Source organism: Peromyscus californicus, unplaced genomic scaffold, assembly GCF_007827085.1.
Source record: "Peromyscus californicus insignis strain IS unplaced genomic scaffold, ASM782708v3 Scaffold_2__1_contigs__length_46816999, whole genome shotgun sequence".
In the NCBI taxonomy this organism is placed as follows: Eukaryota; Metazoa; Chordata; class Mammalia; order Rodentia; family Cricetidae; genus Peromyscus; species Peromyscus californicus.
The window spans coordinates 32075647-32092415 of NW_026294540.1; the positions used below are offsets into that span (position 1 = coordinate 32075647).

The following is a 16769-nucleotide window of genomic DNA, read 5'->3' on the forward strand; positions in this document are numbered from 1 at the left end:
GGTTTTGTTTTGGCTCACTGTTCAGGCTACAGTCCACCATGGTGTAGAAGCTACAGTGGCAAGAGTTGGGGGACTAGTCACATCACATTCACAGTCAAGAAGCAGAGAGAGACAAACGCATGCTCAGCTCACTTCCCCCACTCTACACAGGCCAGGATGCCCTACCTGAGGAACCGTTTCTCCCATAATTAAGGTATTTCTTCCCATATCAATTAACAGAGTAAGATAATCCCCCACAGGCTTGCCCAGAGGCCCATCTCTAAGGAGATTCTAGATTCTGTCAGGTTGACAGTGAACACTAGCCACCACACAGTCCATCTCCCTAGAATGAGCCGCCTGCTACTATTTATTCACTCAAAAGGTACTTTTCATGAAACAAACGTTCACTGCTTAGTATGACCAATCACTGTGCTAAGTTGTTGAGTCTTCAAAGACAAAGGGAACCTTTTCCTTGCCTCAAGGGATTAGAGTTAGCATAAATAACTGATGATATGTAAGGAGTATACACAAGATAAGACAGCCATAAGGAAGCATTATTTCCTAGGACATACTATTATATGCATTTAAAAAGGCCTCTTGCTTATGATTGTCGGCATGTCAAAACATAATGCAGACACAAATTTAAGAGCTCAAAGAGAGAAAGGTGTGATTCAACTAATACATTCCAGGCTTGGCAACTGTAGAATTTATTGCTCATTAAAACTGTATTTTAATTATCCTAGTTTTAATTAAAGTATTATGTGGAGTTGGTGAAATGCAATTATGTGCAACTGACTTAAGATGTATAATAGGCTAATATTTGTAAAGAAATGCATTATTGTCACTAGATCTGCTCCCGTAAAATAAAGTGGCATTTTATTTCAAATGAAAAATCGCTACATAGAATATTAAACTCTTGTCATTAAAGTTAAACACTACATTGCTAACTCAAATGGAACCAAGTCACTGAAGAGCACCCTTCCCCATGCTGATTGGTTTGCACAGGGATGGCTCCCTGAATGTGACCTGCCATAGCAGCAGCTCAGGGGCCTCAGCACAAGGAGACACCAGCACCCTCCACTATTCCCTATGCATCTTGGGATGAGATGGACTTCACATGTGAGAATGTGTCCACTTCTAGGTAGAGCCCACAATCTGATCTACCAGGGCTTACAAGGTAACCCTCTGTCACAATGCCTGACAGTCTGTAAGAGAATAGGAATCCCTGGGGGGTGGGGAGCATCTCAGCCACCTCTCATCACACAGCAAGATTCTAAAGGACAGACCTCAGGAGGCAGGCTGGGTTAGAATAATGCAGTCCACATCTTCATGAGGGTTTTGCTCTCCAGTAATAAATACTGGTCATATCATCCCTTGCCTGTTGAAGATTTTTACTGGTATGCAGAGGGCCTCTGGGATTCCCTACCTTAAAGAAAAAGGCCTGGTCTGGGGAAGTGCCTAAGCGGATGATAGCACATGCATTAGGCCCTGAGTTCTAATTTCCAGCAACTATGCAAGAACCCAGGTGTGACTAAACACAAGCCCAATACTATAGAGGTTAGAGACAGGAGGATCACCAGCCTAGAAAAAAGAAAAGAAAAGAAAAGAAAAGAAAAAAAGGTCCAGTGAGACCTTGTCTCAAGAGGATAAAGCAGAGGTAACAGAGCAGGACACCTGCATCCTGCTCTGGCCTTGTGAGCACACATGTATGCATGCTGCCACATACATCATAACACACATATATCACACTACATCAAAACAGAATAACCAAGTCCCTTGCCTTGGTGTACCCACTGTTGCTCTTTGAGACAACAACAGTAAAGGGACCCTAAAGCTATCTCAACTTGCTATCTATCCCCACTGTAGTTTTTATATAAATATTTTCAAATTAACAACTATTTTCTAACTTAGAGAAAATATTAAAGTGAAGACTGACATGTCTGATGGTGGATTTGCTTCAAGATTTGGTACCCACCCTCAAACTCAGCCTTAAGTCTTTGGGCAAGGTCATGTCTTAAAGACCTCCCTATTTCCCCCTCACCTCTGAAGGCTGCTTGGCTACGATGGCACTCTATGATGCAGAGGCTGATATTTGGCCTTCCATCCCCCTTCACCTTTGAAGGCTGGTTTGTCTGGCTGGAGCAGCTATGTATGATGCTATTGCATCCTAGAGTCACTTGGACCCCTGGAGGCATTAGACATTGTCTCCTCCATTACTACCGTCAGTTTGCCTCTAATAATAGCTTGATTCAAAATATGGCTGCTTTTAAGACCTTTGTCTTGGAGTCCTGCAGCTAAACTACAGTGTGCCCAGGCTTGAACTTTTATCTGTCCCTCTTGAAGTTTATTTGACTTCTTGTCTCTGGAGAGTATTCATTTTGGGAACTATTACAGTAGTGATCTCTCCCAACATCACTCCCCACCCCCACTCTCCCTGTTCCTTCTAGAATTTCCTAGGTGTCAATTGAGTACTCCACCCTCTGTATCTTATATAATCTCCCTTACACAGTATCTATAGTTGTATCTCTGTGGTTAATCTGAGTGTTTGCCTCAGATCTACCAGAACAATCTCTCTCAGTCTAGCTGCATAGACTTATTTTCCCACTCCTTCAGTTGACTTTTATAACAAATGAAAACATTTTGTGCTGCAAGGAGTTTGGATCTTTTTTTGTTTTTAATTAGCAACATGAAGGGATGTTCAACATCATTCACCACTGAGGGAGATGAAAATTAAAAACTCAATGAGGGGAGAAAAAACACCAATAAGATATCATTAGACATCTATCAGGATGGACAAAGTAAAAAATAAGATGGGGACAACACTCCATGCCAGAAAGGAAGCAGAGAAACTATGCACTTATTGCTAGTGTCAATATGAAATGGAACAGCCACTCTGCAAAAGTGACTGATATCACCTTAAAAACAAAAAATGAAACATGCAACTAGCACCTGGGTATCTGCCCCAGAAAAAGTCCCACGTCACAGAAAAACTCATGCAAGAGTGTTCACTGAAGCTGCACTCATAGTGGCCCCAATCTGGATACAACCCAAATATCTTTCAACGGAGCAACGATCATACAAATGTTGGTGCCTCCACACAGCACTCATACACAACAATAGCAAACCAACCATTCATATGGCAACAACCCTGATGAAGCAGAGAATCTGCTGAATGACAAAATGACTATGTGAATGGAATGCCATTCACCTACCACATACCTGGAGGGTGTACTGGACCTGTGCCAGTATTCTGGCTGTGATGGCCTACTTGTTTGGTAAGAGATTAGCATTTGTGGAAACTGGCTGAAGAGTAACATGGATCCCCCTATATTACCTCTTATAACTGCTTGTGATCTGAAGTCCTCACAAAGTCCTCTATGTTTGTAGAGATGAGGGGTAGGGTGGCAGTGACGGGGATACAAGACACTAGTGTTTACGGAGCGAAGAGTCTGGAGGTGGATGCGGGTGATGGCTGGCCAACAAGTGAACATGCTTGATGCCACTGAGCAGCAGTGAAAATGGCTTAAACAAGTTGGGGAGATGACTCAGTGCTTTAAAGCACTTTCTGTATATGAATGAGGGCCTGGGTTCAGGTTCTTAGCACCTATGTAAAAAATCTGGGCAAGGCCATAGGAACTGTAACCCCAGTGCTGGTGATGTAGAGACAGGAGGATTCCTGAGGCTTTGCTAGTCGTCAACCTAGCTCCATGTTCAGAGGGAGATCCTGGCTCGGGGAAAAAGGTGAAAACTGAGAGAGCAGGACACATGGCATCCTCATCTGGCTGCTGTCCGTGTAGCCTCACACATATGCACACACATCAAACACACACATACCATATAAGGGTATAATGGTTATGAATAAATAAATGGTTAAAATACTAAATTTTGTATTATAAGGATTTTCCCCCTAAAACAGGAGGGCTCCACTTTCAAGGACTTCCTACTGTATACAGAATAAAATTATTACTTATTTCCAGATTCTGTTCTCCATGGGGGCCTCCTCTCTGCCTTTGCCTGTTCCTTTCTTACAACTGACCTAGCAGAGACACTCCAGCAGACACATCAAACTACTCCCTGCTTCTGGCCTCTGCCTAGAACATATATCCTCAGGGTCTGAGCATGGCTGGTAATCCTCAGCTGCAGACATCACCCTGAGAGGCCAGCATGGCATGGAGGGGTGACTCTGCCTGGCTATCGGCCTCTGCCTTCCTTTCTTCTCATCAGTAAATCCAGGATAACCGCAGTCCCCACTCACTGGCTGCTGTGAAGATTGAATGAGTCATTATAAATAAAACACTTAAAACACTGCCTGGCAACTCCAAAATTGCTAATTATTATTATTATTAAATGTCATATTGAGAGTATCATAGAAATTAGGTTGAATGAGTGAAGCCAGACACAAAGGACTTCATATTCAATGATTCCATTTATATGGAAGTCTAGAATAAGAAACAATCACCAATCTATGGTAATTAGATTAGTTGGGGAGAAGAGCTGGAGGAAAAGGCATGTGGGGCTCTCTCTACTGAGATGGGTAGACTACATCTGTGGGCACAGTTGCAAAAATTCACCCACTGATGGAATGGAAAATCTGTGTACTTTATGGCATGCGAATTATAACTCAAAAGTGGTTGACATTTATTTATTTATTTTTGGGTATGTATGCACATGCAGATGGATGAGTGTTCATTCATATATGTGGGGACCAAAGGATGGTCTTCGGTGATGGTCCTCAAAAGCTGTCCACCTTGCTCTTTGAGACAGGGTTTCTCACTGGCCTGAAGCTCTCCAAGCAGGCTAGACTGGCCAGCCAGTGAGCTCCAGGGATCTTCTGGTCTCTACCTCCCCAGTACTTTTTAGTTTCCTAAAGTGCATTCTGGGGCTTGAACCCAGGTCCTCAGGCCTGCAAAGTAAGCACATTTTTGACTGAGGGACCCCCCCCCCAAATTTAATGCTCAATTCGAAGGAGCCCTATCCCTCCATGGGTACTCTGTTGTTCCTCCTGGGTCACATCCTCTTAGCATCCATTCCTACACGCCGTTTCCACAGTCCAACACGGCCTCACCAACGGCAGCACTCTGGATGCCTTGCTTTCCTCTTGGCGCTTAGCAACCACACTGGTACTAGGCATTAGACAGGTACTCAACAAGTATCTATGGACTCAAGGGGGAGGAAGAGGAGGGGTAATGGGGAGAGAGAGGGAAGAAGGAAGGAGAGAGGTGGAGGGAGGTACAGAGGTGGCGGAGGAAGTGGACCTGGCCATGGACACCAGCCTTCCTATCTGTGCTACACAGAAAATCAAGTTTCAAACAATTCCCTGCACTCTCCTGATTTTTTTAAAACAAGAAACAATGGGGTAAAGGGAAGAAAAGTAACTTGCCCAAGACTGGAAGCTAGTCTGGAACCCCCATATTCTAGCCAGTTTTACTCATGGCTAAGTAAGGCTCACTTCACACGTATAGATGTGTACTATAAACAGTCACAAAATGCCCATAAAATATAATATAAAAAATTTTAAAGCACATTATTTTGAAAGCTCGGTTAACTATAAAAATATTATTACAACCAGATCTACTTCACGCAAGCACTGAGTTGTGGCTCCCAACACAAGTGCTAATTTCAACAGATCTTTCTTGGAGCAGTGGAAATGAAATGGTAATAAGTTAATGGATGCTTGAGTATTTAAGCGTGGACAATTATGAGCCAGGCTGTTTGTAAGTCACCTGGGATGCTGTTTATAGCCCATACTTCACAGTCCAGATCATTACTGGCGAGTCGTCTATCTCAAAGCTGACTGGAGCTTTGAAATATTCAATCTATAAACTTCACATTTCCAGGAAAACATGTGCAACAATGCTTGTGTTCACACATTCCTGTCAGGTAGACGACAGGATGCAATCTGAGCACAAAAACCTGCAATTAAGCAAAAGAATGGCACTGTACACACCAAGCTTTTGCGCCCTAATCTGATAACTGCCGGCATGAATTACCTCCCGGGGCTAAGAGAAACGCTGCATGGCATCCAGATTCACATTTCAAAGCTTGAGAAAGAAAAGAAAAGAAAGAAAATAGATCTAAGCCAGTGTAACAGAGAGGACTTTCTGTTTTCAACTTAGACTACATTAATAAGACAAAGCTGCCTTCAACTCTGACATGCGAAGACAGCAAATTAACTGTTTGGATCCAGTAAATCAGAAGAATAAACATGCAATTTTTTTTTATCTTCTCAGATACGTAAAACCCATAATCATCTATTCAAATTTCTCAGTATAACTTACCCTCAGTGCTTTCAAAGCATCATTTGCCTTTCCAAGATGTTTTTCTGTGTCAACAGTCATTTTCTGTGCAGTGTGCTGCTTTCACTTCCTCCCCTTCTGCTGGGGAAATGCAGATGCCACCTGACATGTCTTGACAACCACCCATCCCACTCAGCCCTCCGGGACTGCACCTCTGCCTTTTATACCAGGCCATACAGTTGTGGAAAGAAATATGCTTTCAGTGGATATCACCCTAGGAGAAGCCCAGATGTTATTAGGAAACACCCAAGTGGACAGGACCTTCAGGCGGGAAGAATCAACACATATAGACTAACTGGGATGCTGACCTAATGTCTCCTCTTCTACTGGAGTTCTAACTACAGCCATCAATCTTAAGAGGATGCTGTGAAGAGGCCCACACTCTAAAGAGGACCACTGTAAGATGGTGACATTGAACCCTGTTGGCTACCTCATCTCCTGTGCTACAGGAGAGATGGGTAGCCTTTCTCCTCTCACAGGGGAGAAGCTGGAGGAAATGAGATCGTGGTTCCCTGCAAGGCACAGGTCACAGATTCTGGAATGGGAATCTCATGGTTAAAGCCAGAGGACAAGGTAAAGAAAGGAACTTCCAGCATTAGGGCACGTGGCAGCCACAGGCTTTAGGCACTAAATAATGGCCATGCTAGTTATGGAGTCTACCTCTCCCCTTCTGACCCTCTTCCCATTTGTGTGAACTCTTCATTGCCTGTGTGACCTATGTGCTTACAAGCTGCGGGAACTAAGGCTTGGATGTCCTTGGGAGACCATTAAGCTGTTGGTTTGCCCCATGCTCCCTGGGCCACGCACACAGGTCTTGTTACTACAGAATGCTTTCCTCTGCCACTCTGTGTTTACTAAAATAAAATTTCTCTAGGCAAAAAAAAAAAAAAAAAAAAAAATTTAAAAATCCAAAGTCAACCTCTGTGTCAGGCAAGAGCATCAGCTGATGTACTGCAACTCTCCAACTGTCCATGTCTTGGCCTAATGCTCCATGTATTTCATAAGTTTGCAAATAGGCAAAGAGATTAATAGGCCAAGTTCAACAGAGACCTCTCTACTGACCTTGAATCTGATATATGTAACTATCTAGTCATGGCTGTGCTTGTCCAAACATAACTTGTCCAAAAAGAATTGAAGACAATACTACCATCTTAGAATGTACACGTGCATGCGAACACACACACACAAGCACATACACACACACACACACACAAACACACACGCACGCATGCTCACAAAAGCACACATGCAAACCTGCTTCTCCTAAAATTTTCTCTCCACTTCAGACCAGCTGATCAGGCCTTAGATCTTAAGATCTGTCCACGCCTCTCTCCATCTCTTATATCCCACATCCAATCCAAAAGGAAACCCTTGAAATTCTATTTCTGAACTATATGGATATTTGACACTTCTCACTACCTCTACCCAAACCCACACAAGCATGTGTTATTTCAGATTGAAAGCTGGGCTTCCAAATAAATGAGGAAAAACACCTGAAGACATGGAAGACATGATCAAAAGCATGAGGCGAGTTCATCAGCTAAAGCAAACAGGAGGATGGGCTTGACAGGGAGGCAACCATGGGCTCTGGCGTCAGAATCAGGCTTCAGTCCTCCTCCTGCAGCCTGTCAGCGGTGCGCCCTGGGGTGAGTTAGTACCTCTAAACTTCAGTTCTGATAGCTGTAAGTGGAGCTAATGATAAGTGCCCCAGAAGGCAATTCTGAGGATTACAGAAGATACGTTTCAAGTAGGTACTCAATAAATAATAGCTGCTAGGATTATTAATAGGCTATTTAACTAATTTTTCAAGCTAGAAACAAGGGTTACTCTTTCTTTTTAAAAGGAAAAAAAATCCACTTCATTGTAAGTCCACAGGTCAACTTTGAAAGGTCATAGGATAATGTTACAAAGAAAGGGAGGAGGCTAGAATCCTCCCTGACAGATAAGGTCCCCGGGAAGGGACCTCACATGCAGAGTCTGGAAGCAGGTATGGATGCTTGACCTGTGCTCAGTGTGTGATGCACTTTGGGTTGAATGTTCCAGATCTCAGAAGCAACCCTCCTTGGTGGTATGGAGCAGACCAGATGCCCTCTGAGCTCTGTGTGCAGCCACCTGGGTCTGAAGTGAAAGTTTCTTAGAAGCAATATATCTTGGAACAGTGTATAAACTGTTGGAGAACAGCCCACACGCGCTGATTTATGACATCTCACGCAGCAGGCACTTAGGAAATGTGGGGCGATGATGAGGTGGAAAATACAAAACTAAAGGACCTTGTAGGAGTGTAAATATTCATAATCAGCCTCATCTCCTCTCTTTAAGACAAGGTATGCACTACACTGCCAAGGCTGGAGGTTTATCAGTAGTTTTACGCGTGTGAGCAGACCATTTGTTTGATGGGACACTGTGGTTGGACTCTAATCACACTGTCATTTTGTTAGCTCGTTAGGAAATCAATAGTCTTTAGCATGAATCTGCAAGTTAAAGAAAAAAGCCCATGAAATTAAGAGTTATCTCATTGTAAAAATTAAGAGTTATTTCACTGGATGCCATCGTGTGAACCAATGTGTATTTGCTATCAAGTAAATTAAAATGATCCCAACACCACAAATTTCTAGCCCTTGATATGACAAGCTCCATGTCTGAGATGAAGCCTAACGTAGCCTACCTTCTAAACTCCAGCGCTCTCAGTACCCCAGTATTTACCCCACCTCCACCTGCCCTCCCATGCTCTACACTGGAACCTTCCAGAACATTTATGCCCGACTGCGTCTCAGCAACCTTCTGCTCCACAGAACAGTCTCCCACAGCAATGAGATATCGATCCTTCCTTTTTGTTTCACCCAATCCCAAGAGGCCTCTGTTATGATTGGAATCAATACAAAGGTGAATATCCAAGGAACTTCAAATACAGAAAAAGGCATAGCAGCCATGTCATTTAAAGTAATGGGTATTTTTTTTAACAAGTATTCTGAAATATGACTGTTACATATATATCTATTTTTTCTCCTATTTCTGACTACCAAAATAGAAACATTTGGTAAGCAGGCCCATGCAGGGTTCAGAGGTGGGATAACGGGTCCATTGGGCTTAGAGAGGGAGGACCATGGTGCTCTGCTAAGTGGGGAAGTCATTGTATAGCCCATAGTTAACTTGCAGTTTCATCTTTGAAACCCACTCAGCAAATGTCTCACACACATCCTTTCCAAAAACTGAACCAAGAACTTTTCCCCTCATGCATTTTTTATATATTTGACTTTTACCCCAAGCATATAGCATTCCATGATTCTTTTTGGAAATTTTTATCCTTTAAGTTTCTGTCTTTGCAATATTATCCTTCAATGTGATTGCAAGCTACTCACTTAAGCAGCACATATCAAAGACTAGGGAGACCTTGGTCCAGTGAATAAAATGATTGTCTTGTAAATGTGAGGACCTGAGTTCAGATCCTCAGAACCAATGTGAAGTCAAGTACAGAAGCATGTGCCTATAACCCCAGTACTTCTTTCTGAGATGGGGGATGGAGATAGCTCTTGGGCTAGCCTGGGGTAGCCAGCAGCAAACAAGAGACTCTATCTCACGCAAAGTGGAAAGAGAGCCCCCACCCCAAGATTATCCTCTGATCTCCACATATACCCCCTCAGATAAAAAAGAAATATGGGTATAATGTTCTTTTTAATCACTTAAAGCTCAAAATGGAGAAAACCTGCCTTCAATGCATATCTTGAATGCGGGACATGCAGGAAGACCTTGAGATAGGGCTTAACTGCTCACGATGTGATTAGCAATAGGTGGGCAAGCCACTAATTGGACAAAAGGAAATAAAACTGCCATGGAAGAATGAAAAGATAAAGAGAAATAACAGTAATTAGCACTTCATCGTCACAGAAGGGAGTATCGAACTTGAGGCTCGAGGGGACGTGGGGGAATCCCACGGCTGTTAAGGAAACACCAGGCTTGGGTAAATGAGGTTGCACACAAGTCAGGGCCGACAGCAGTGAGATGATCCCACACCAGAGAGAACAGGCTTCAGGGTGGAGAGGAGACCTCAGGTTCAGGGTGCACAACACGCAGAAAGGGACAATACAAGGCCACGTGCTTAAGCTGCTTCAAAATAGCCATGCGGTCACCAAGGACGGCTCATCAAGGACTGGGGACGCTTCCACACTAAATGAGGCTTTCCAGTCGCTGGCCACTTATCATTTCACTTACGAAGCGCATGGTACAGCCACGAAAAATGAATCACGTTCGTTTTCAGAACAACTTACATTCTGCCGCTTGGAATAATCTTGTGTCCCTCTCTAAACCACGTCACTTGCGGTCTGGGGCAGCTGACGATGGGCACTAAGTTTAGAATCGCCGCATGTCCTTGAGAAACTGTTTTCCTCTGGTCTGTATCCATGAAATTCCCCATATCTGCAGAGAAAAATTGGACTTTTAAGTTCCAGAGCGAGCTATTTTTTTGCGGAGGAGTAGGGGTCAGAGAGGGAAATAACTATATTTTACGGTGAAGTTGGTGCCGCCGTCACCACACTTAACAAGGTGACAAGCGAGACTGAATGGCAGTGCTGACAAGTGCAGATGTGGCTGTGAGAGAGGCATTGGCAGAGCCATGTGCCTCTAAAACAGGCACCGGGGCCCTCATCAGCAAGGCCACAGGCTTCTGTCACCCTGCTCTAATATGATGGTGGCTCACAGTAACACTACAAGAAGCTGCTGCTGGAAGGCATCCCAGGCCTCCTGAAGCAGTTTTTACAGTGCTGCAGTGAAATGCTTTCAGACACCTCCCTCCACCTGGGTCTCCTCTCCATCTCTAGGGTGACTGTCTTCCTCACAAGTCTTTGGGAACCAATGTGCTCCAACCATTGGAGAGTTCACAGAGAATTCTTTTATGTACTCCCACACTGATGACATAGTTTGGGGCAGTCAGTCTTTGCTCTGTTGATAAAAACAACTAAAAAAAATGAGGTCACAGTCATTAGACTGTAGACATGAAAGGCCCCCTTTTTAAATTAGCAATTTGACATTTTAAAATAATTTCTATATTGTGATCAGATATAGTCAATATATATACACAGAGCTATTTCCACACCATATTTGTGTATGTTTGTAGTGATGTGTGTGGCAAGTGTGTGGGGGGGAATGAACACATGCAGGTGTGTGTGTGTGCGTGTGCGTGTGCGTGTGCGTGTGCGTGTGTGTGTGTGTGTGTGTGTGTGTAAGTGTGTGTGAATATGGAGGCCAGAAGATGATCAGGTATGTCTTGATTGATCTCCACCTGGTTTTTGGGACATTATCTCTCACTGAACCTGGAGGTTGATAATTGGCTAAATGGGCTGGCCAGCAAGCCTCAGGGATGCTGCTGTATTGACCTCCCCAGCGCTACGGCTGGTTCTGGCATGGTATGTGGGTGCTGGGATCCAAACTCAGCTCCTCATAGGTGTGTAGCAAGCACTTTACTGAATGAGCCACGCCCCTAGCCACCCTATATTCTTTATTTCTTTTGTTTTGTTTTGAGGCAGAGTCTCACTATGTAACCCTGCCTGGCTTGGAAATCACTAAGTAGACCAGGCTGTCCTTGAACTCACAGAGATCTGCCTCCTGTGTGCTGGGATTAAAGGTGTCCACCAACCATGCCTGGCCACCATATATTAGTAATTTTATCTTATTTTAAATTTTTTCATGAAAGAAATGATATAGATTTACCATTAAAAGCTATTTTATTATGTGTCAGGGCATGATATGAAGGCACAAAAGGAAGAGCTATGTAACACCGTAGAAAAATACCCTTGCTTATTTAAAAGTGAAGGTAGTGCTCACAAACTGGAAGGGTGAGAAACAGAGGGTGGGAACAAGGGCATGGGCAACTACACAAAGTCCAAACATCATAAATAACATTTAGTATGCTATAATCAATTCCAGGCTCTTAACTTACTCAGATATGGTTTGGGTATTGATCCACACTCTATTTATTATGTTTTCAATTTTTCAATTGAATAGAAGTTCTGAATTATTCTGTAGACAGCTTTGGGGGTGACTTCATCTTCACAAACCAGAAAGATTGATGTCTTTCTTCCTAGTGGTTTAAACAATAGCCAAACACGTTTAATGCAGGGACCCCCTATCACAGGGAAGGGGCACGCGCATAGGCCAGGTCTCCTGTCCCTAAAGATTTCGTGACAGTCAAGGTCTCTGCCTTTTGATGGTGCCTTCTTTTAAAAGTTACATTCCCCAAAATGGATCTGCAGAATAAAGACTAGATTGCTACATTAATAACAGCTGGGACTTAACTCTCTGTATCCACTGAACAGCAAAATGGCTCCTTAGCAGATCATGGGGAAGAAACAATGAAATCTGACCTTAACTGGGGTCAACTTTTTACTCAAAATATTTTTAATCCCAATACCAACAAGCCAAGAGCAGTTGGTTTATACAGACCACCTTTCTTTCCTCTCCTTCTGCTCCCACAGGTTTGGGAAATCCTTAATCTTTTCAGTTGGAAAAAAGCAACATCTTACTTGGGTTTCCATGTTTGTTTTAGACTTTTTAAGTTATATTTATTTATTTGTATGTTTATGTGAGTGCTTATGCTTACGTTTATATGAGCATGTCTTGCTACAGGATATGTGTGATCGTGTGAAGGTCAGAGGACAACTTGAAAGAGTTCATACCCTCCTTTCACCATGTGGATCCTGGGGATGGAACTCAAGAGGTCATCAGGCTTCATGGCAAGTACCTTTACCCATTGAGATATTTAGCCAGCCCTATACTAATTTTAACCTTAATTCTACTCTATTTATTCATTCATTTATAGGCAGTGTCTCCTGTTGCTCCACCTGGCATTGAACTCACTATGTAGTCAAGGATCATCTTGGACTTCTGATTCTCTTGCCTCTACCTCCCAGTTTAGTACTACAGTTGGAACACAGAGCATTATCCAAGCTAGGCAAACATTCTACCAACTGAATTACATCCCCAGGTCTTGTCACACTATTTTAGAGGAACCAAGGACAAGTTTCTATTGCTGCAACAGGAAGTGCCTCCCCACAGCTGCTGCAACTCCGTTCATCGCTTAAGGCCGGTGCTCACGCTGCACACGTACATGCCACTTGTACTTCTGATTTCCTCTGCAAGAGAGCTCCCATCCTGTTCCGCACCACGCAGCGGTAAAACCCGGCATCCAGCTTCTGTAAAGAGGGGATGATATACCTGCAAAATGCCAAAAAGAAGTGTCAGTGGTCAAGCCTAGATGAGCAAGGGCATCCCTTCCACAAGATGCTCAAGTGATCCATTTCTCTGGTACTCAAGACAGATCCAAGCCCTCTCCAATTGAGACCACTGTGAACTTGCTTCTCCAACACCCCAAATCCAGTGAGGCTGCAAATTGTTCCATGGAGTCAGGACCTCATTCTATCTCCTGCATCAGCACAGTGTCATGCATGAATTAGGCATTACCTTGCTATCGGGGTTTGAATATGTAATGTCCCTATAGGCTCACTTGTCTGAACACTCGGTCCCCAGTTGGTCATGCTGGCTTGGAAGGTTTAGCAACCTTTAAAAGATACAGATTCACTGGAGAAAGTGGGTCATTGGGGAGGTTTTACAGCAGACCATATTTCCTGTTTACCCTTTTTTCTGACTGCCAAAGCAACATAACCAACTGCCTCAAGCTCCTGGTGCCATGCCTTCTCTGCCATGTTGGACTGTATCCCCCTGAACTGTGAGCCACAACAAAACATTCCCTCCCTTAGGCTGTTTCCTGTCAGGTATCTGAGAAATGTTAATAACCAGTGGTCACTGCAATTAAAGTGGGGTTTTCAGTTTAAGAAAATCACTTATTCTCATGCTGCCAAATCTCAGAATTTCTAGAAATAATTTCTGGAACTGTAGACTCCTTCACATGAAGTCCATGTCCCTCCCTCTGTATGAAAGACCACTGCCACCTTCAAGATGAGCTGTGGCTGTCCTTAGGCAAACAGGTCGAGGACCAGGACAGTCCTGTCTTCACCCCAGTGTGGCTATCTCTTGGTATAATGCATGCGCCTCAAGATTTCCTCTTCCATGTGCCTGATACTGACAACAACTTTGTTTTTTCAGATTACAGAAAAAGTCTCAGACGTAATAATTTACCCGTGTAATAATGATTGATTCTAGTTTCTGCTCCCAGGGCTATAATAATCCCTCACACCCCACACCTCTCTAAAGCCTCATCAGCTTCAAAGGACAGTGAGAAAGAGACAATGATTCTATAACCATCCTGCTGTAAGTATAGCATTAGTTTTATGAGTTGGGATGTTTGAAATCCATGTCTGAAGCAAGGAGGAATATAGTTAATGATCACTGGATAGAATTCAATTGATTCTGAACCCAGACCTGAGATGGTATGTAGCTGGATTGTAGACCATGTTCATAAATAAATCAAGAACAAGAGTTGCATAAACTGATACAGGATTAATATTCAAAATATCTATGGAGCTCCTTAAAACTGAGCAGGCCTAGATACTCCTGTGAAGAAGAAGGCGGCAGATGACCAAGGGGTTTGCAAGAAGGAATGTGGTGCACCCATAGTACTCCGAACATTCACAGTACTCAGAGAATTCATAGTACTCAGCACATTCACAATATTCAGTGCATTCACAGTACTCAGAGCATTCACAGTACTTAGAGCATCCACAGTGCTCAGCATATTCACAATACTCAGCACATTCACAGTGCTCAGAGTATTCATAGTACTCAGAGCATTCAAAGTACAGAGCATTCACTGTAAGGGAAATGCAAACCCCAACCATGCTAAGACAGCACCTCCCAGCTCCTAAGAAACCTAAGAACTATGCTAAAGACAGAGAGATGGAATGTCTTTGTCCAGTGCTGCTGGGCATGTAAACTGAGACAATACTACAGGATGAGTGTTCTTTGCAAAATTAAAAATGGAACTATTATAGACTCAACCCCGCTTCTCTGAAAGAGAACAGAAATCAAGAACACGAAGACACCTGAACCCCACATTCACCGAAGCTCCACAGCACTCAAGCTCTGGAAAGAACCCGAGAATCTGTCGGCTCAGGAACAGATGGAACATGGTATATGCACAAAAGAGAATACTATATAGACTTAAACCGAGAAAGTCAGGTTTCCCCCAAGAACACGATGAGCCTGGCAGACATTATGCTCACTCGAACAAGCCAGTCAGAGGAGGAGAAATATAGCACGCAAGGGTGACCACAGGGGGATGAGGCAGCACCAACAAAAACCAATCATTAATTAGATAAAATGAAAACGTTGTAGCAATGTACTGTGAGGCATAGAGGACACAACTAAGAATATGGTACTATGTAGTTAAGGTTGACCAAGAGACTATCTAGCATTCTTTGAAAATGTTTTAAATTCTGTTTATTATCAATGTGGGTGTGCATGATGTGTTGGGGATATGCATGCCACAGTGCGCATGTGTAGGTCAAAGGACAACACTGTGGAGCATGTTCCCTCCTTCTACCTTTACATGGGCTTCAGCCATCAAATTCCAGTCAAAAAGCTTGCATGGCAAAGAACTTTCACCTGCTGAGCCATCTTGCCAGCCCTCCATGTTCTTATTATAAAAACAGTGTGGAGAAGACAGGATGGGGGCAAAGGCTTGCAAAGGATGAAGAGGAAGTTGTGGCAGTGGTGTCAGGGTATGCGCTTAGCTCTAAACTCACGGGCTGTGTACACTACACATAGACAATGAGTTATATGCCTACTATATCATATTAAAATAGGACACATTGGTTGAGGAGATGGTTTAGCATTGCAAGCAAGAAGACTAGAGTTCACATCCCCAGAGCCACCAACAAGTTGCACACACCTACAACACCAGTGCTTAGCATGCTGTGCAAATATGAGAACCTGAGTTCACATCCCCAGAGCCACCAACAAGTCTGTGCATGGTTGCACACACCAACAGCCCCAGTGTTAAGAGAGAGCAGAGACAAGAGGATTGCTACAGCTTTCTGGCCACAGACTTAGGTCCACAGTCAACGAGAGACCTTGTTTCAAGGAAATAAGGAGGGAAAGAGAGTGACAGAGCAGGGTATCTTACCCTGGCCTCCAAGTGCACTCACATTTGTACATATGCATACACAAAACTAATTCAAATAAAATATATGGATAGGTAGTATTGCTGGGTGGTGAGTGTTCACTTATAATGTCCAAGGCCCTACCCAAAAGGATTAAGTGAATAAAACATTACAATGTTCACATTGTAATAGAACAAAGAAAATTATCATTCGGAATGAAGAAAAAAAAAAGAAGTAAGACTTGACACCTGGATTCCTTCCACACTGGGAAAGGGGTGGGTCATGAAAGGCTGTGTATACACAAACTCTCTAATATCTGAAAAACACAGCGGCGTTCTCCCTTAACAGAAGTGATGTTCCGGCTGTGGCTGTCTAATCTTCTGAAGACATGTCTTCTTACAAAGTGTAATCAGAGAGACTTAAAACAACTCAGGCAAAGACAGAG

At 43.4% G+C, this 16769-nt stretch overlaps 1 protein-coding gene across 2 annotated transcripts in view; it reads right to left on the reverse strand.

The window, feature by feature from the left end:
• Sdk1 (sidekick cell adhesion molecule 1) overlaps positions 1-16769 on the reverse strand; it is a 970126-nt gene that overhangs the window by 597462 nt on the left and 355895 nt on the right. For both annotated transcript variants that reach the window (XM_052754191.1, XM_052754192.1), the window contains 2 exons: positions 13375-13481; positions 10541-10688 (listed from right to left, as the gene is read on the reverse strand). In XM_052754191.1, coding sequence (XP_052610151.1) covers positions 10541-10688; positions 13375-13481 — 255 coding nt within the window. The remainder of the gene's footprint in view (positions 1-10540; positions 10689-13374; positions 13482-16769) is intronic.